The sequence below is a fragment of the Equus przewalskii genome, chromosome 15, assembly GCF_037783145.1.
Source record: "Equus przewalskii isolate Varuska chromosome 15, EquPr2, whole genome shotgun sequence".
NCBI classification, from domain to species: domain Eukaryota; kingdom Metazoa; phylum Chordata; class Mammalia; order Perissodactyla; family Equidae; genus Equus; species Equus przewalskii.
In genome coordinates, this window is record NC_091845.1 from 37,524,789 (window position 1) to 37,545,465 (window position 20,677).

The 20,677-nt window shown below is 41.3% G+C and overlaps 1 protein-coding gene across 4 annotated transcripts in view; it reads right to left on the reverse strand.

Moving 5' to 3' along the window:
- The window catches only part of LOC103566924 (RAD54 like 2), a 176,200-nt gene that overhangs the window by 102,919 nt on the left and 52,604 nt on the right, over positions 1–20,677 (reverse strand). For all 4 annotated transcript variants that reach the window (XM_070575211.1, XM_070575210.1, XM_070575217.1 and 1 more), the window contains exon 2: positions 17,547–17,739. In XM_070575211.1, coding sequence (XP_070431312.1) covers positions 17,547–17,685 — 139 coding nt within the window. In that variant the 5' untranslated portion in view covers positions 17,686–17,739. The remainder of the gene's footprint in view (positions 1–17,546; positions 17,740–20,677) is intronic.

Sequence of the window (20,677 nt, forward strand, 5' to 3'; positions counted from 1 at the left end):
TGAATGGGAAAAGAGGCAATGGAATGTTTTCTTGCTTGTTTCCCAAAGTACAGTTGATCCAAACACAGGAGAAATAAAAATAGAATTAAAGACTCAAGCAAATTATTCCTGGAAACTTCAGAATCACTAAAGGGCCAGCGCTTCCTCCACCTGCCATCCACACTAGAGGGAATTAAAGTGATTCTGGACACTGCAAGCTGCTTGATGTCATATAAATAGAGAGAGGTGTTTGGACTAGAGCTGGTTCAAAGGCCTCCAACTGGCAGCCTCTCTCAAGGAGTGAGCCTGAGAGATGAGAGTTAGAGGGGCAAACACAACCTCCACATACCCAAAGTGGAGATTTTAAAAGAAGAATGAAGAGAACAAGCCTGTTTGCAGCCTCGGAGGATTGTGGCCCTTCCCTCTGGAGCTTAGGCAGATAAAGCCCCACATTGCTGGTCCAGTCACACCCATTTTCCTGCCTGGAAATCCATTTTAAATGGTGGCAAAGGCACAGAATAATATACAAATCTTTCCATAACATGCAAACTCCAGGGGCCAGTCCAGTGGCGCAGTGGTTAAGTGCGCACATTCTGCTTAGACGGCCTGGAGATTGCTGGTTCGGATCCCGGGTGCGGACATGGCACCACTTGGCAAGCCATGCTGTGGTAGGCATCCCACATATAAAGTAGAGGAAGATGGGCACGGATGTGAGCGCAGGGCCAGTCTTCCTCAGAAAACAACAAAAAATTTAAAAATTTTAAAATTTAAAAAATTTTTAAAAACATGCAAACTCCACTAGGGGTTTGGACACGGTGTAAGAGTGTCCGCAATAAGCAAGAGGAAACTAGGAGGGCACAAGTGCTGCCCCTTTTAAGACGGAATGGGCAAAGAAAAACACCAACAGCTCATTCTGCTTCTTTTATTTGAGCGAGGACTTAGGTACACACACTAAGGTGATAATCCTCCAAAATGTGTTACTATTGTGTCAACCTAAGAGAGTAGAAGACAGTAAAACCAGTTCATGGACAAACAAAAGCATGGTAGTAACCTGTGTGTGTGTGTTGGAGGTGATCAACAGAAGTCAGTTTACATTTCCATTCTACTGATGATCACTCTGAAGCACTTACTTAGGCTAACCACATAAAAATAAAATCACAAAATTCCCGGAAGTATTGAGCAGTTGAGAAAGGGCTGTGAACAAAGACGGGTTTCACAGGCAGAGCAACAGTCTTTACAGTAGACATCATGCTGGGAAAGCACAGCTGGCAAGAGAGGAAGTAAAACACCTTTGCAAAATCCCAAAATGTAGAGAATACTGCTACAGCACATAATTTCCTCCACAAAATGCATTCACATATAACTGAAACATTTAAATGATCCCTTCAGACTCTTAATGCTGATAAGAATTTCTGATTTGAGAGCAAAGAACAGGGCCAATTGAGGAGCAGATGCTGTGGAGGGCATGGCTCAATGATCAGTTCCCACACCCCAGTCTAAAGATAGCATCATTTAAAGTCATACCTAGGCAAAATAATAAATTTGGATGTCAAAGACCTTCTGAACTGTCTCATTAGTTGAAACCTTAAATGTTAACTCTTTGAATGTGAAAGGCTGAAGAGTATACTCTGGTCAGAGAAAGACAGGTAAAGCCATTTCTGACAGACCATGTTAAAAATAAAACAACACCAATGACACTCCTCAAGGAAACAGAACAAAGAATCCTAAAATTCACATGGGGCAAAGACCCCAAATACCTAAAGCAATCCTGACAAAAAAGAATAAAGCTGGAGGCATCACAATCCCTGACTTCAAAATATACTACAAAGCTGTAGTAATCAAAACACCATGGTACTAGTACAAAAACAGGCACACAGATCAATGGAACAGAACCGAAAGCCCAGAAATAAAACCACACATCTACAGACAGCTAATCTTCGACAAAGGAGCCAAGAACATACAATGGAGAAAGGAAAGTCACCGCAATAAATGGTCTTGGGAAAACTGGATAGCCACATGCAAAGAATGAAAGTAGACCATTATCTTTCACTATATACAAAAATTAACTCAAAATGGATTAAAGACTTGAAGATAAGACATGAAACCATAAAACTCCTAGAAGAAAATATAGTCAGTACACTCTTTGACATCGGTCTTAGAAGGATCTTTTCAAATATCACGTCTACCTGGGCAAGGGAAACAAAAGAAAAAATAAACAAATGGGACTTCATCAGACTAAAGAGCTTCTACGAGGCAAAGGAAACTGGGAAGAAAACAAAAAAATAGTCACCAACTGGGAGAAAATATTTGCTAATTATATATCCGACAAGGGGTTAATTTCCAAAATATATAAAGAACTCAGACAACTCAACAACAAAAAAACAAACAACCCGATCAAAAAATGGGCAGAGGACATGAACAAACATTTTTCCAAAGAAGATATACAGATAGCCAACAGGCACAGGAATAGATGTTCAAGATCACTAATCATTAGGGAAATACAAATCAAAACTACAATGAGATACGACCTGATACCTGTTAAAATGGCTATCATCACCAAGACAGAAAACAACAAATGTTGGAGAGGATGTGGAGAAATGGGAACCCTCATACACTGCTGGTGGGAATGCCAACTGGTGCAGCCACCCTGGAAGACAATTTCTCAAAAAATTAAAAATTGAAATACCATAGGACCCAGCTACCCCACTCCTGGGTATTTAGCCAAAGAACTTGAAATCAACAATTCAAAGAGACTTATGCACTTATGTTCACTGCAGCATTATTCACAATGGCCAAGACATGGAAGCAACCCAAGTGCCCATCGACTGATGAATGGATAAAGAAGATGTGGTATATGTATACAATGGAATACTACTCAGCTATAAAAAAAAAAAGACAAAATTGTCCCATATGCAACAACATGGATGGATCTTGAGGGTATTATGTTAAGCAAAACAATGTAGACAGAGAATGACAAACACCGTATGAGTTCACTCTTATGTGGAAGATAAACAAATACATGGACAAAGAGAACAGATTAGTGGTTACCAAAGGGGAATGGGGCTGAGGACTGCACATAAGGGGTAAAGGAGCACATATATAGGGTGACTGACAAATAACAAAGTACAACTGAAATTTCACAATGTTATAGACTACTATGACCTCAATAAAATAAAAAAATAAAACAACAAACCTTTTCCTTGGGACCACAGAAAATGCAAAGAAAATATCTATCTATCTGAGAGCACACTGCAGCTTTGCTTCCTGATGGGTAAAAGGAACAATTAAAAGAAGAGGGGCTAGAACATAAGTACAAAGTCTCTAAGCTGAAAGAGCATTCAGCAGTGGCTCTCCCAGGACGTTGCAATCTATAGACCTCTACCACATTTGGGCACCATCAACGAAAAAAAATCTCATCCATGGCTTCTCACCTCTCCTCATGTTCAATCACGAATTCTGTGCCGGAAGAAGGCACCTAAATATCCCACTCTTCTCATCTCCATACTACTTTACTACCTGGTCTGGATCCCTGCACCAACCTCCAAAGGGTCTCCCTGCCTCTTGATTGCTCCCCCTCCAGTTCACACTGCAGTAAGAGTGAGCTTGCTGAATATGATCATGTCACAGTCTCTACCCCTCCAGGATCTTTTAAAACACTTTAAAACTGTCTCTTCTGCCCTTAGGATAAAATCTAAAATGTTTAAGGCCTTTTCTGTTTCCTAGCCTCAGCCTTCTGTCTGACTACCAAGTACCTCCCTTCAATCACCTCCAACCACACACCCTCTGCTCCATGCTCTCCAGCCTCAAAAGCACAGGCCTCTCAGGGTCTCTGGCCTTTGCTGATGCTGTGTCCCTTTCCCCCCATCTCTTCAGCTAACAACTTTGTGTTAGATTCTAATGACTTAATTCGAACTCATACTCTCTTTCAGGTCTCCACTTAAAGGTTAGCCTCCAGAAAGTCTTCTCTAGGTTTCTTCCTTTTTATTTCGGCATGTGCCCAACATTGCTAAGCTGCAGTGCCTGTCAATATAGCCACAAAGAGAAAGTTAATAGCTGTTGCTGTCTCTCTTGCTTTGCTGTTTGAGGAATTTCATTCAAACCTGGCACAACCTGCTTCTGTATTCTAAATTGGACCAAAGACTATGTGAAGACTTCAGAAGATGATTCAGAAAATACTTAAAGACTTTCCCTTCAGGAGAGTTGCTGGGTAACTCTGAAGTCAGGACAGGCACAGCAACTGATGAACAGCTGCAGCCCCAGCACCAGGTCTACAATGAGCCCTGCTACATACAGACCCCACCCAATCCCCAGTCATGTCCAAGGCCACCTAACAACTGTTCCAGTCACTAGCTCTGCTCCCGGAAGCACTGGGGTGCAGCCCACCACCAATACTCATTTTCCTTCTTCAGGTGGATTTATTCATGTGACAAATATTAACTCATTCAGTCTTCAAAACAGCCATATTAAGTAGATGACACTATAATTATTCCCATTTTACAGATGAGGAAATTTTCCTCACAAAGCTATAAGTAGTAAAAACAGGATTTGAACCCAGGTGGTTGATCTGGCTTCAGAGTTCATGCTCTTAGCCACCACATTACACAATCTCCCCTCTTCTCCCATTTCCCTGAAAGTTATGTGGCAAAAAAACAGAGTTCAGAAACAGAGCCACATATGTATAGTGACTTGAGTTACAACAAAGGGTACAACAAAAAGGAAATGCAGAGTGCTGGATCAATTAAATAATCATATTGGGGAAAAGGGGGATGAACCCTGACCCCTACCTCACACCATACAAAAATCAATTCCAGATGGATCACAAACCCAAATGTGAAAGTAAAACATTAAAGCTTCTAGAAGATAACAGGAGAATATCTTCATGACCTTGGGATAGACAAAGATTTCTTAAACAAGGCAAAAAAAAAGCACTAAACGTAAAGGCAAAAAATGATAAATTCAATTTCATTAAAATTAAAACATCTAGGGCCGGCCCTGTGGAGTAGTGGTTAAGTTCGGCATGCTCCACTTTAGTAGCCCAGGTTCACAGCTTCAGATCCCAGGCATGGACCTATACCACTCGTCAGCCATGCTGTGACGGTGACCCACATATAATATGGAGGAAGACTGGCATGGATGTTAGCCCAGGGCTAACCTTCCTCAAGCAAAAAAAAGAGGAAGCTTGGCATCAGATGTTAGTTCAGGGATCAAACAAAAAAAAATTAGAACATCTATTCACCAAAATTACAATTTAAAAAAGCATAAAACTGCAAAAAAACACCCCACAATTAAGAAGGTGAAAAAATCAAGAAATATAGAAGGGAAAGATGTGTATATCTGTGTGTGTGTGTGCATATGTGTGTGTGCACCCAACAAAAGACTTCGTATCCAGATATAAAGAATTCCTATAAGTCAATAAGAAATGGATGAAAAAAAGAAAAATGGTCAAAAGAATGTGCTCAGGCATTTCACAAAAGTGAAAATGATCATAAGCATGTGGAAAAGGGTTCAACATCTTAAGTAATTAGTGAAATGCAAATTAAACCCAAAATCAAGCTCCCACCCCCTGGATTATTCAGGAGTGTTAACAATCCTACAAGGTCACTCTGAATAACCGGGGCAACATTAGACTTGCTTTTCTGATGCAAGTTTACAAAACAATTTTCTGTTCCCAGCACACCCAAACTCTCTGCCCCTTTGTGTCTCTAAGCCTGGCACACAGAAAAGAACAGAACTAGTATCAAAATTGGCGCTACTTCATTTCTAACAAGGAGGTCACCATAAACTCTGACTTGGGCTGTTCTGAAAAATCAGTCCAACAACAGATATTCACGTTGTCTCAGGAAAAGGTGATACAACTTTCTGGGGAAGGGGAGAAGGAAAATAGGACAAACACAGAATAAAAAGATCTGGCTTGAATCTGTAATTTAAGGAATGCTGTTGGTCATCTAAGTAGAGAAGAAAATACTGAAATGCAATAGAGAGCTATTAACACTGTCTTGTCCAAATGCACTCAGTCATATGGCCTAACTGCTCCCCAAGGCTGATTCACAGCCCTTTTCTCTGCTTTGGTGATTCCTTTTTGTTCCTAAAAAGATGCCCATCCTTCCTGTATTCATCTGGAACAAGAGAACAACAGATCTAGAGTTCAGGTGACAGACTTTGCATTTTATGGAAGAGAACCAAAGGACTTGGCCAAGATCACAAAAGTTTAGATGAAGATGGTTGGCTTGCCCTGAGGGATGTTCCTCTCTCTATCTATTACACACTAAGGCACTGAGACAAAGGCTCTCCCAGGCCACAGTTGCAGCATGGCTTGAGCCAATATGGACTGCCCTCAATCTCTCCTGCATTATCAATTTCTCCCTCCCTACCTGATCAATTCCACTGGCAAAAAGTTAAAAGGATAAAATCTTTTAACTTTTAAAAAAAAGCCTTTCCCTGCTCTCAACTACCCTGTCATTTACTGCCTCTTTTTTCTGTTTCCTTACATAGCAAAACTCCTCAAGAGTTGTCTTTTCTTGGGGTCTCCAATTTTCAGCTGTTCTTGTTTGAGGCCCTATCACTGCCCTGAAACCACTCATCAAGAGCACCAACGACCCTCACAACACTGTTAAATCCAATGTTCAACTCTTAGTCTCGGACTACCAGGGCTATCAGTAGCCTTTGATTAACACAGTTGATCACTTCCTCTTTGAAATGATTTTTTTTTTTTAAGATTTTATTTTTTTCCTCTTTCTCCCCAAAGCCCCCCGGTACATAGCTGTATATTCTTCCTTGTGGGTCCTTCTAGTTGTGGCATGTGGGATGCTGCCTCAGCGTGGCTTGACGAGCAGTGCCATGTCCAAGCCTAGGATTTGAAGTGACGAAACGCTGGGCCGCCTGCAGCGGAGCACGCGAACTTAACCACTCGGCCACGGGGCCAGCCCCAATGATTTTTTTTTTTTTTTTTTAATTTGGCTTCCTTAGTATCTTTCTCTTGGGTTTCCTACTACCTCGTGGCCATGTCTTCTCAGTCTTCTTTCCTAGATCATCCTCATCCCCTCCACATCTCTGAGTGCCCAGTGCTTAGTTGCTCAGATCATTTCTCTTACTCCTGGGATGATCTCATTCCGCCCTATGATTTAAGCACCATTTATATACAGATATATCCCATGTCTTTATCTCCAATGGAGAGTTCTCCTTTGAACTTCAGCTTTGTAGTCAAACTGCCTTCTGGACTTGAAGGTATAAGACATGTCAAAATTAACATGTCTCCAAAACTGAACTCCTATCTGCCCCCAATCTGTGCCTCTCCCACAACCTTCCCAAGGTCAGAAAATGGCATCTTCAAGTTATTCAATCCAAAAACCTTGGAATCCATCCTAATCTTCCCTCTTTCTCTCTCACAATCTACATCCGTTTCATCAACAAATTCTATCGGCTCTATCTTTAAAACATACCTAGAATCCAAGTACTTCTACCTCCTCCTCCACAAAGCCACTATCACCTCCTGTCTGGATTTTTGCAATATCCTAATTAAGCTCCCTGCTTTTGCCCTTATCTCCCTTACAGCTTGTTCCTTACATATTAGCAAGAGTGATCTTTTAAAAACCTAAGTCAAATCATTTCATTCCTCTTCTCAAACCTTTCAATGGCTCCCACCTCACAGAATAAAGCCCAGCACGGTCTGACCCCATGGCCTCTCTTCCACCACCCTCATCCTGGTATACTCTGCTTCAGCTACCCTGGCTCCCTGGTATTCCTCCTACACACCAAGAAAGCTCCTGTCTTTGGATCTTTGCTCTTGCTATCCTACCTGCCTGGAATGCTCTTTCCCTAGACAACCACCAGGGTAGCCCCCCTTACTTCCTTCATGGCTCAACTCAAAAGTCACTTAATCTAGTGAGGTTGTTCTTGACCGTTCTACATAAAATAGCATCACCCCTCATTCAAACTTTACCTAGTCCCCCTTTCTTCATAGCATTTAACATCTTCTGACATACTGTTTATATACTTACTTATCATCTATCTCCGGCTACTAAAATGAAAATCCCCATGAGGAGAGGCATTTTTATTCCCTGCTGTATTCTCAATGCCTATGACAATGCCTAGCAAAGAGTAGATGCTCAGTAAATATTATTGAATGAATGCATCCCTCTCCCCTTTGCCACGCTCACACATTGTATTGTTCTCCTGACACCCCTGCTCTCTTTGAGACCTGCCACTCTTTTAGGCACTGATACTCACTGGGTTACACAACTTTCAAGCAATTTTGACTCCTAACAGACTCTATTAGGTACCTTTCTAACAAGAACTTGATTTCAACTAAAGTATTTTACAATGTTTACTCTGATAATCTTGTAAATAGATGGTGGTCTGTAGGCTGGAGAATAGTCACTTGGATTCACAGACAGATGAATAATCTTATTCACTGAATGAATGAGTTAATGGTTCAACGGTACATCTAAAGGGAAGTTTCTAGCAAAAGGTCACCAGGTTCTATTCTCAGTTCTATCCAATTCCATGTTCCCACATACTTGGATAGCCAATAGAGGTGACAGAATCCACTATCCAAGAAAAATGAAAGCATATGTCTACACAAAGGTTTGTACATGAATGTTCATAGTGGCTTTATTTGTAATAGTTAAAAAAAAAAAAAGGGAGGATACTACCTCCCCCCCAAAAAAACAAGGAATAGATAAACAAATTGGGGTATATCCATACAACGGAATACTATTCAGTGATGAAGAGGAATGAAGAATTGACGTACATACACAACATGGATGAATCTTAAAATAATTACACTGAGTGAAAGAAGCCAGACCCCTGGAAAGACAATGAATATACTACGTGGTTCCATTTATACAAAAGTTACGGAAAATATAAACTAATCAATAACGACAGAAAACAGATTAGTGGTTCCCTAGGGACAGAGTTAGAGGGCAGGGAGGGGAGGGAGGGACTTCAAAGGGGCATAAAGAAACTTTCAGAGGTAATGGATATGCTCATTATCTTGATTTTGATGATGGTTTCAGGGTTATATACATAGCATACAATTAAATCTCAATAAAGCTAAGGAAAAAACATGGAAAAAAAGGAATAAAATCGGGACCGGCCCAGTGGCGCAGTGGTTAAGTGTGCACGTTCCGCTTCAGTGGCCGGGGGTTTGCTGGTTCAGATTCCAGGCGCAGACACTGCACCGCTTGGAAAGCCATGCTGTGGCAGGTGTCCCATGTACAAAGTAGAGGAAGATGGGCACAGATGTTAGCTCAGGGCCAGTCTTCCTCAGCAAAAAGAGGAGGACTGGCAGCAGATGTTAGCTCAGGGCTAATCTTCCTCAAAAAAAAAGGAAAAAATTCCAGGTAACTTTTGAACTATAGAGTACTCTGAATATACACACAGCCTCAGTGGGACATATTAAAAGGAAAGAAAAACTTGAACTTTACTTAGATCATTGTTTGTAGTGGAACTATTTGAAACTATTTTGAGTATACTGTAGGACTGAGCAAATGAGTAAACACAATGATGCTGCTGGAAGCCAGGTTCTCACTATGGAAGAAGGGAGATAACAGATGTGGAACGGAAAAAGAATTAAAATTAAGAATATTGTTATGAATACATGATGTTTAAAATAAATGTATTTCCTAGCTCTACCCACCAGAAGAGCCTACAACCAATAATACCTCAGAGGTAGTGAGCACATGTACAGCCCAGATCTTGGTTTCTAAATAACATTCCCCTCTAAAAGAAACCAGGATTCCTTGGAGAAAAGGCCAATTCCCAGGTTGAAACAGAGAAATATAAGCTGGCCTGGAACATATTATTGTGCCAGAAAGAAAAGGAAGTGCTCACAAATTGTAAGGGATATGTCAAAGGAACACAGAAGTCAGCTGGAAGGGGCTCCCACTAGCTAAATCTGGGACAATATGAGCATCAAAATAAATAACAGGAATGGATTCTACCACATTAAATTTTTTTTTAAAGAATCTGGGACCCTACTGATGTTAAAAAAAAAAAAAAAAGTGGGGAAGGAAGTTCATCTACCAAAAAATGCAAATAAATGTAGAAGGTATATAGAATCAGTAAAAAAAAATCACAACTTATTACTATTAATATTAATTAATATTAATAACTGATTCAGGCAAGAATCATAAATGAAAGCTGAAAACACTGGGTGAAAGACTGAAGGCACAAAACATTCCCATAGATTTAGGTTCACAGCAAAACTGAGAGGAAGGTACAGAGCTTTTCCATATACCCCCTCCCCCTACACAGGCATAGCCTCCCTCATTATCAATACTCCCCACCGGAGTAGTACATTTGTTACAATGGATGAACCCACACTGACACATCATTATTCTCCAAAGCCCATACTTTACATTAGGGTTCACTCTTGGTGTTGTACATTTTATGGGTTTGGACAAATATATAATGACATGTATCCACCATTATGGTATCATAAGAGTAGCTCCACTGCCCTAAAAATCCTCTGCATGCCGATTCATCCTTCCCTTCCTGCTATACCCCTGGCAACTACTGATCCTTTTATTTTTTTATTTGCTAAAAATAAAAACTTAGAAAAGTAAACATAAATGACATGCCATGAAATTACAAAACAATTTTGATTTTGAAGAATTTTAAATGACACCTGCAAGAACAGATACACAATAGGATTCCAGTTTTGTAAAAATAATGTTTGCATAGAAAAGAGACTCGAAAAAATATAAGAAAATATCAGCACTCTTGCTATTTCTGGCTGATGATATTATGAATAATTTTTGTGTCCTTCATAATCTGTATTTTTCCAAAATTTACTTAATAAGCACATATTACTCATAATCAGAAAGTTATTGCTAAATAGTAAAGTCAACAAGTAGTTTGGCACTATAGATTTTTAAATATTATGCAAATTCCAGACACATTCTCCAAAGGAGGATCCAGGACATTAGACAATCACAGGGTTTGTAATATTAATTTAAAACTATTCTTAGAAGAGGAAGAAATCTAGGCTCAAAATAGGGATGTCTAATACGACAGAAATACCATAATAAATGGTGAAAACTACAACCTCCATAACCTACACTGCCTTGTGAAGGGCCCTGGGGGCTTCCACAGGAGGGAGAAAACATTGGCTGGGATTCCCTTTAGACTGCTGAAACTTCTCCTCCCAGGCGCAATTCTTTATGAAACAAAAACCACCCACTCTGATCTTAGTTAAAAACTCTGGAGGCTCCCCTACACTTCCACTTCCAGCTGCTCAGAGAGCATGACTTTTCCTGCAGACTGCTGCTATTTACTGATCTGTCCAGAACTCACGGTGAGAGTCTGAAAATAGCATCTGTTAGAATCCAAGCAAATAAATCCAGGGTTCCAGGTACATCTCAACCTGCCACCACTGGCCCTACACACGCTCAGGCCCCTGCCTATCTCATCCCAGACCACTCTGCCCTTTGCTCTCTACCTCCAGCTGCCATGGCCTCTACCTTTCTGATTCTTAAACAAGCAAATGTGTTCCCACCCCAGAGCCTTTGCCTTGGCCCTCTGCACAGAACACTTTACCCCTGATTCTTTATATTGCAAGCAAAGAGGACAAATAGAAGAGTTCAGAGAGAAAGCAAAAAGCAAACTCCTTGCAGGAGAGTCAGAGACCCAGGAGTGGAGAAGGAGACCAGCTTTCCTTGACCGGTGGTCCAAGGTGAAGGGGGTCAGTCTGAGGCCAAAATCAACATCCAGGAGGCTAGCTTTCTGCCAACAACATGGCTATGAAGCAGGTTCCAGAATGGACTAAGCATGCTATGCATCTAATTGCAATTCCAAGATCCTAGTATCCTGATACGCCATGTGAAATAGACAAGAATAAAACAGGAAGAAAAAAAACAGCCTATATGTTCTAAAGAGATGTGTCCATCAAGTCAGTCTGTGTCCAGATCTTGATTAACTTAAATCAGGGCTTTCCCACTGAAGGGTTCTAAGTGACTGCAGAGCCAAACAGTTTAGATGAGCAGAGTGCTCTCAGAACAAAAGGGTAGTGGTGGCTCCAGGACCCCTGCTGGACAACCAGGTAAAGCCCAGAGAAATCGGCACAGGTAATGAGGTAATACCAAAGGAAAAGAAATGGGGCATCTAGCTTTTCCTTGCAAATACTCCACAAGAATAAGGGTAGCCTAAAAGAAGTGCTAGTGGTAAGGGAAGAGGGAATCGCATTATTAACTAAGCTTTATTCCACACCTGGAGAACAAGTGAAATTGCAGAGTGAAACCAGGAATTGGATCCATTAATCCAGATGAATGTTAACAAGAAAGACATGAAGTTCTAGTTAAATAAATATTAAATTCTAAGCACCTTCCCCACCCCCCAACCTCTAGCACATATTTAGGCCCAGGTTTCTCGTTATTTTTCTCCCATGTCTCCCTGCTGCAGGAGGACAAGACTACCTTGGGGAAACAACGTTAGGATATTTGCCATTTGTACAGACAGAAAAACCCTTGAAAATACCTCTTGATCCAGATTCCTTATCACCTATAGTTGCGAAGACCATGAAAGGAAGAACCTACTGTAGGTTTAAAGAGTGGAGGGGCCAGCCTGGTGGCGCAGCGGTTAAGTTCACATGTTCTGCATCAGCAGCCCAGGGTTTGCCAAGTTCAGATCCCGGGTGCGGACACGGCACCACTTGGCAAGCCATGCTGTGGCAGGCGTCCCACATATAAAGTGGATGAAGATGGGCACGGATGTTAGCTCAGGGCCAGTCTTCCTCAGTAAAAAGAGGAGGACTGGCGGCAGATGTTAGCTCAGGGCTAATCGTCCTCAAAAAAAAAAAAAAAAAAAAAAGTGGAATGAGTGGCCTGCCCAGTGGCATAGTGGTTAAGTTCACATGCTCTGCTTCGGGGGCCCAGGGTTCATGGGTTCGGATCCCAACCTACCACTGTTCATCAAGCCATGCTGTGGTGGCATTCCACATATAAAATAGAGGAAGACTGCCATAGATGTTAGTTCAGCAACAATCTTCTTCAAGCAAAAAAAGGAAGATTGGCAAGGGATGTTAGCTCAGGGCGAATCTTCCTCACCAAAAAAAAAAAGAAAGAGTGGAATGACATTGAGAAAAACGAATGTGTCAATGAACCATTAAGGCACAGGAAAATCTCCTTACACAGCCATGAAAACATAAGACTCTGTGACATGCATCAGTCATGCCACACTTTCACATCCACTGGATCACATTAAGCAGCAAGTGAAAACCAACTTTTTCTGTAAAGCTAGATTATTCTAGGAATTCCCTTCATCTAAATATTTCAAAGTGCCTTATCTGGGGCAAAAGAGTAGACCTGAAGCTGAGCTAGAAGAAAATACTGAGCCGGAAAAACCACTGCACATGGAAAGCCAATTCAAAGGCAGCAGGTTTTGAACCTCTGCCTCTAATAACAACAGACCCCAAAGGTGCTGACACCCAACTTTCGCCACCATTCCAAACGAACTGAGAAAGCCCAGCACAGACATCAAGAGAAAAGAACAACAGGGGAATGAAAAACCAATCCAAAATGTCTCACAACACACCATAGGTCTCCTAAAGTGTTATAAACAGAAAGTACTGTCTTCTCCACGCTTTTTTGAAGACAAATTCATGGTGCTGTTCCCCAAAAGCCAAAGCGTCCATATTCTATCACAGTCAGTTCTCAGACTAATATCCTACAAGTTAACATTCAAAGGTCAGTGCCAAGGAGGAGACAATGCCCAAATTTAATGTAGCAAAAGTAAATATATCTTTAACTCCTCCATCCACTCCCTATCCTATTCTTCCCATTTCTGTAAAAGTTTCATCATCCTCCCAGGCTTTACCTATTCCATCTTCAACCTGACACACATATCCAATAAGTCACCAAGTCCTATAAACTCTACTGCAACAAACCTGACCATTTACTCCTTCAGTGCAGGTCAACTGACCCAACAGTTCAAATCCTCATTAACTCTTCCCATAAAGTTCTACCACAGACCTAACTGGTCTTCCCTATCTACAGGTCATCTCTTCTATACACTGCTAGAATAACATTCCTAAAGTCAAAAGCCTAATGAATGCTCCTCAGTCTTTTTCATCAATTTCATGCTACCTATAAAAAAAATTCTTGGGGCTGGCTCCATGGCCAAGTGGTTAAGTTCGTGCGCTCTGCTGAGGTGGCCCAGGGTTTGGATCCTGGGCGCGGACATGGCACCACTTGTCAGGCCACGTTGAGGTGGTGTCCCACATCCCACAACTAGAAGGACCTACAACTACGATATACAACTATGTGAGGGGGTGGGGGTTAGGAAATAAAGCAGGAAAAGAAAAAAAAAAAAAAAAGACTGGCAACAGTTGTTAGCCCAGGTGCCAATCCTTAAAAAAACAAAAAATTTCTAAACTCCTCTATGATCTGACCACAGGCTCCAGTCATCCCCCTATTGCGTTCAGTTCTATAGCAAATAGGACAGCTCTAACTGTCCTAAACTCTCTAGCATATGCCATACTTTCCTTTCTACTTTGCCTTTATTCATGCTATTTCTTCTTTTTTTTCAGATTGGCACCTGCGCTAACATCTGTTGCCAATCTTTTTTGTTTTCCTTCTTCTCCCCAAAGGCCCTGCCCTCACCCCGCCAGGTACATAGTTGTATATTCTAGTTGTGAGTGCCTCTGGTTGTGCTATATGGGACACAGCCTCAACATGACCTGACAAGCGGTGCCATGTCTGTGCCCAGGATCCGAACCGGTGAAACCCTGGGCCACCGAAGCAGAGTGTGTGAATCCAACCACTCAGCCACAGGGCCAACCCCCATGCTATTTCTTCTGATTGTTCTCTCACCTCTGGTCAACAATATCACCAATCAACTTCTTCCCTCAAAGCACAAATGAAGAAAGAAAGCAAACACATCACAGGCAAGGGAATTATATGAATCTATGATCTCAGAGGCAGCATGGGTTTGTAAAAGGAGCATCACCTTAAAAACCAAAAGTGCAGCTTTGCTACTTTCTTGCTAAGTTACACTGAGTAAGCCATTCATCTTTCCGAGCCTCAGTTTCCTCATCTGTAAAATGTATCTGCCCTACCTAACACATACAATTATCAAGATAATCACGTAAGATAAAGTGTGTCAAAATACTTGTGAGGAGATGAAGCTAAAGCAGTAAATAGAGGGAAATTTATAGTTTTAAATGCTTTTATTAGGGGAAAAATGGCTGAAATGAGGTAAGCACACTCTTAAGAAGCTTGGAAGTAATGTGAAATAAACCCAAAAGTAGAAGGAAGAATATCATAAAGTAGAAATTACAAAGAAAACACAATAGAGGGGATTACCAAAGTCAAAAGGCAGTTTTTTGAAAAGGTTACTAAGATGGTTCAGATGTTTGTGTAAACTATGAAGAAGCACTATAAAAGTGAGCTACTGTTATTCAATAGAGACAAAACTTCAAATAAAAGGGCTGAAGTAACAGTTTCCCTTTAGAAAGTGTTTCTCAACCTCAGAACTATTGACAATTTGCGGCCAGATAATCATTGTTTAGGAGGGAGTTGTCCTATGCAATGTAGGATGTTTAGCAGCATCCCTGGTCTCTACCCACAAGATGCCAGTAGCATTCCTACCCCACCCCCCAGGAGTCCTGAAAACTAAAAACGTTTCAAACGTAAACTGTTTCCTGAGAGGCAAAATCATCCCAGGTTGAGAACCACTGCGCTAAGAAAACAAAAGGACTACATTACACTATACCAGCTAAAACAAGATTATTCATAGCTATTACTAATTTTAGCCAGCCCTGGTGGTCTAGTGGTTAAGATTTGGTGCTCTCACTGCCAGCGGCCGGAGTTCGTTTCCTGCTCAGAGAACCAGATCATCTATCTGTTGGTTGTCATACTGCGGCAGCTGCGTGTTACTATGATACTGAAAGCTGTGCCAGCAGTATTTCAAATATCAGCAGGGTCACCCATGGTGGACAAGTGTCAGCAGAGCTTCCAGACTAAGACTAGGAGAAGGACCTGGCCACCCACTTTCAAAGAAATTGGCCAAGGAAACCCTATGAATAACAGTGGAGCGCTGTCTGATATAGTTCCAGCAGATTAGAGGATGGCGCAAAAAGACTGGGCAGGGTTCCGCTCTGTTGTACACAGGGTCACTAGGAGGCAGAACTGACTCAACAGCACTAATAACAACAAATTCCCAATTTTAGAAAGCTGGCTGCTCTGCCCATTAGTACAGTGGGATGACCAGAGGGAAGACCATATATATATATATATGTTATACTCACCAGCAGCATCTAAAATGCAATCTAAACCTCACAGGAGTTCTAGGGGTGTCTGAAAATATAATTCTGAGGACCCAAATGATAAAAAGCAAGCAGTGATGCAGATACCTGGGGACTCTAATGCCATCTTAGAAACCATGAGAGCCAAGCAAGATAGTCTGAGGGTGCACCCTCACATCACTCTCTTCCATTATTTCTACTCATTCTACTTTACAGAAAGGATCTACAGAACCAGCTTTGGGGAGACTCCAACTGAATAAGCTAGCAGTAGACAGCAAACAATGCTGTCAGGGAAAAAAAGGTGAAATGGTAATTTCCCTGCCAGAGGTGACGTGGAAAAGGGGCAGAGACTTCTAGACAGTATAAATGAGAGAAAATTGATCCCTGAACCATATGGCAGCTGTTAGGATGAATGAGAACTGAACATACTAACATCAGCAAAGAAAGAGAATCAATGTTCATCCTCCTGGAATGTGGAGAATGGCAGGAGCACATTTTCCTATGCTCCTTCAGATCTAAGCAATGATGATCTAATACAATGTTAAGTTCAACTAGGGTGATCTGTTATAAACAAACAAAAACTTTATTCCTCAGTCAACAGGAAGCTTACAAACAACCAAATCCTATACCATGAAAGGCTGGAATTAATTGAGAAGCCCTGTGGCTGGCCAGATGACCTAATATTAGACTGAAGATGAAAAGAAAAAGTCCAATGTCCCTTCAACAAGTTGGGAGCTAAGGAAGGGGTGAGCCAAGCAAACCAAACTGGAGTCCAAAGGAGGTCTATCAGAACAATTTATAGTCATTGGCTGGAAGGCAGAGCAGCACTGCAGGAGAAGCAATAAGCTTTCTGGAGTGGTGAACCTATCTGAGAATCTCTCCCCAGATAATTTCCTCAAGTTCACACAAGCAAAATTGTGAGTGTAACTTCAGGAAACTCACAGACCACTCAAAATTACCCCTATGCCTATCTGTGGCCACCTGATGGTTCCGTGACCCCCAGACCACAAAGTCTCACCACAGGGACTCTGCCACTGATTCCTTCATGACTTGGACAAGTATGCTCCACTCTCAAATCTTTGGACCCGAGTCTGCATGTCTGTCAAATATGAGCTAAATGCTAAAGGTCCTTCCAGCTCTAAGGTGAGGCTTATGTAGAGAGCTTCCTGAGAAGGAGCATACACGTTCATTGTTGCTGTGTTCACAGTCTCTGCCTTCTCATGATGGATGATCTAAGAAATCCAAGTGGAAACACCATGCTCTCCCAGCAAAAATTCCATTAGAAGAAAAGATAAGGAAACCTCTGTCACTCACTAGAGCCACTCACCATCCAGCAGGTCTTCCTCGTCATCCCTGCCATGCCCCTCCACTGCCACCTCCTCCTCCTCCTCCTCCTCTTCCGCATCCTCCAGCTCCACGTCCGGGTCCAGGTCTGGATCGCTCCCTGAGGCGGATTCGTCTGACATGGCTCCCAGAGGTCCTCAGTGGGCATTACCGACTCATGGCCCACTGTAGGGGTTCTAAAAGGAGGACAAGAGGGATTAGAATCACCAAGGACTTCACTTAGGAGCATGAATCTTTCAAAGACAAAATGCCAAGGATGAATTCCCAGGGCAAGCTAACCATACCCAAACCTCAACCTTCTCCACAAGAACACTGGCCCTGAGATATGTTTTGGTGGCTTTCTGCCCAGCTGAAGCTTCTCCTAGCTGCTTGCACAGAAAATATCTTAAAGCAACCAAACAAATAAACACACTATATATCTCAGAATTTCCATTTGATCATTCCTTCACGTATCAACTATTTCCTGAGCACCAACTTTCTATATCTATAGAGAGAGAAACACATATCTATACATATATGGATATATAATCACGGGCACTATACTAGGCTTTGGGGACACAGTAGGAAGCAAAACACAGCATATTGGGGAGTTCTAGGAGACTGGTTTGTCCCCAAAGAAGCTGCTATTTTATATGGTGGCTGGGGGTGGGGGGTGGGGGGTCAGGGAAGTTCTCACTGAGCAGAGGCCAGAAGGAGAAGGGAGCCACATAGATATCTGGAGGGAGTGTGTTCCAGGCGAGTAAGAAGCAAGGGCAGAGCCCTGGAGTGGGAATAACTGGGAGTACTCAGGGAATGGGGAGTGGGTCTTGCTTTGAAGCACTACAAGGAAGACAGTCCACTCTCTAATCACCCAGTGAAGGGCATCCAGTGGGCAGCTGGCTACTCACCACACTGTCACTTCTCTCAAGCATGTCAGGAGTTTCAGGCTCCTCATGGCTCAGAATGACCCTGTGCCCAGCTCTGCTCTCAGGCTCTGCCCTACCTTTTGGCCCTGTTCCAGCTCTCTTTCTTCCAAGAAGCCCTTGTCAACTCACCCTATCTTCTGGGATCATATTCCCTCTTCTGAACTCCAGTAGCCATGCTGAACACATTGACCTTCACTGAAGGCTTCATATGGGCTACCTGGCAAAGCGGTTTGCCTTCTTTGGTTTCTCACCTCCTGACCCAATAGTAAAGGAATTATCTGGGAGTTGTTTCTTTGTATCTTGGAGCTAGAAGCATGTCCTATTCAGATCATTCATTCATTCACATTCACCCCTCATTTGCCAACCTGCTCTACTATGCCTACTGCATGCCAGGCACTGTGCATGTCTCTCTGTCTGTCTCTCTCCACTTTACTGTTAGCTATACAGGTCATTTCTTCTTGAGGGGGGAAAAAAACAAGGTAAAGAGAAAACTAGATGGCTATAGTAACCGAAACAGTACAGTACTGGCATAAAAACAGACACATAGATCAATGGGACAGAATAGAGAACCCAGAAATAAACCCATGCATATATGGTCAATTAATTTATGACAAAGGAGCCAAGAATATACAACAGGGAAAGGACAGTCTCTTCAATAAATGGTGTTGAGAAAACTGGACAGCCATAAGCAAAAGAATGAAACCAGAACACTATCTTACTCCATACACAAAACTTAACTCAAAATGAATTGAAGACTTAAATGTAATAAGACCTGAAACCATAAAACTCCTAGGAGAAAACATAGGCAGTAGGTTCCTTGACATAGGTCTTGAGGATGAGTTTTTGGATTTGACACCAAAAGCAAAGGCAACAAAAGCAAAAATAAACAAGTGGGACTAAAAACTAAAAAGCTTCTGCACAGAAAGGAAACCATCAACAAAATGAAAAGGCAACCTACTGAATGGGAGAAAATAATTGCAAATCATCTATCTGGTAAGGGATTAATATCCAAAATATATAAAGAACTCATACAACTTAATAGCAAAAAATTCAATTAAAAAATGGGCAGAGAATCTGAATAGACATTTTTCTAAAGAAGACACATAGATGGCCAACAGGTAAAGATGCTCAACATCACTAATCGTCAAAGTAACGCAAATTAAAACCACCATGAGATATCACCTCACACCTGTTAGTATGGCTATTATCAAAAAGACAAGAAATAACATGTATTGGCGAGGATGTAGAGAAAAGAGAACTCTTGTGCACTGTAGTGGGAATGTAAATTGGTGCAGCCACTATGGAAAATAGCAGGAAGATTCCTCAAAAAATTAAAAATAGAACTACCATATGACCCAGCAATTCCACTTTTAGGTATGTATCTGAAGAAAATGAAAACACTAACTCAAAAAGATATATACACCCTCATGTTAATTGCATTATTATTTACAATAGCCAAGATATGGGAACAACCTAAGTGTCCATCGATGGATGAATGGATAAAGAAAATGTGGCATATGGATACACCACGGAATATTATTCGGCCATAAAAAAGAAGGAAATCTTGCCATTTGCGACAATGTGGATGGACCTTGAGGGCATTATGCTAAGTGAAATAAGACAGAGAAAGACAAATACCATATGATCTCATTTACATGCAGAATCTAAAAAAAAAAAAAAGCTCAAAGATACAGAGGACAAACTGGTGGTTGCCAGAGGCAAGGCATAGGAGAGTGGGCAAAATGGGTAAAGAGAGTCAAAAGGTACAAACTTCCAGTTATAAAATAAATAAGTCATGGGGATGTAATATATAGCATAGTGACTATAGTTAATAATACTATATTGCATATTTGAAAGTTCCTAAGAGTAAATCTTAAAAGTTCTCATCGCAAGAAAAAAATATTCTGCAACTATGTATGGTGACAAATGTTAACTAGACTTATTGGGGTGATCATTTCACAATATATACAAATATCGAATCATTATGTTGTTCACCTGAAACTAACATAACATTATGTGTCAATTATACCTCAATTTAAAAAAAGCTAGATGGATTGCTCTATGATACAGCAAATACAGCAAAATGTTAATACAAAGAGTCACTGACCAATTCTTTCAATTTTTCTGTACATTTCAAATTTTTCATAATAAAATGTGGGGAAAGGGCACAAGATAAATAATTTTTGTTTGTTTGTTTGAGGAAGATTAG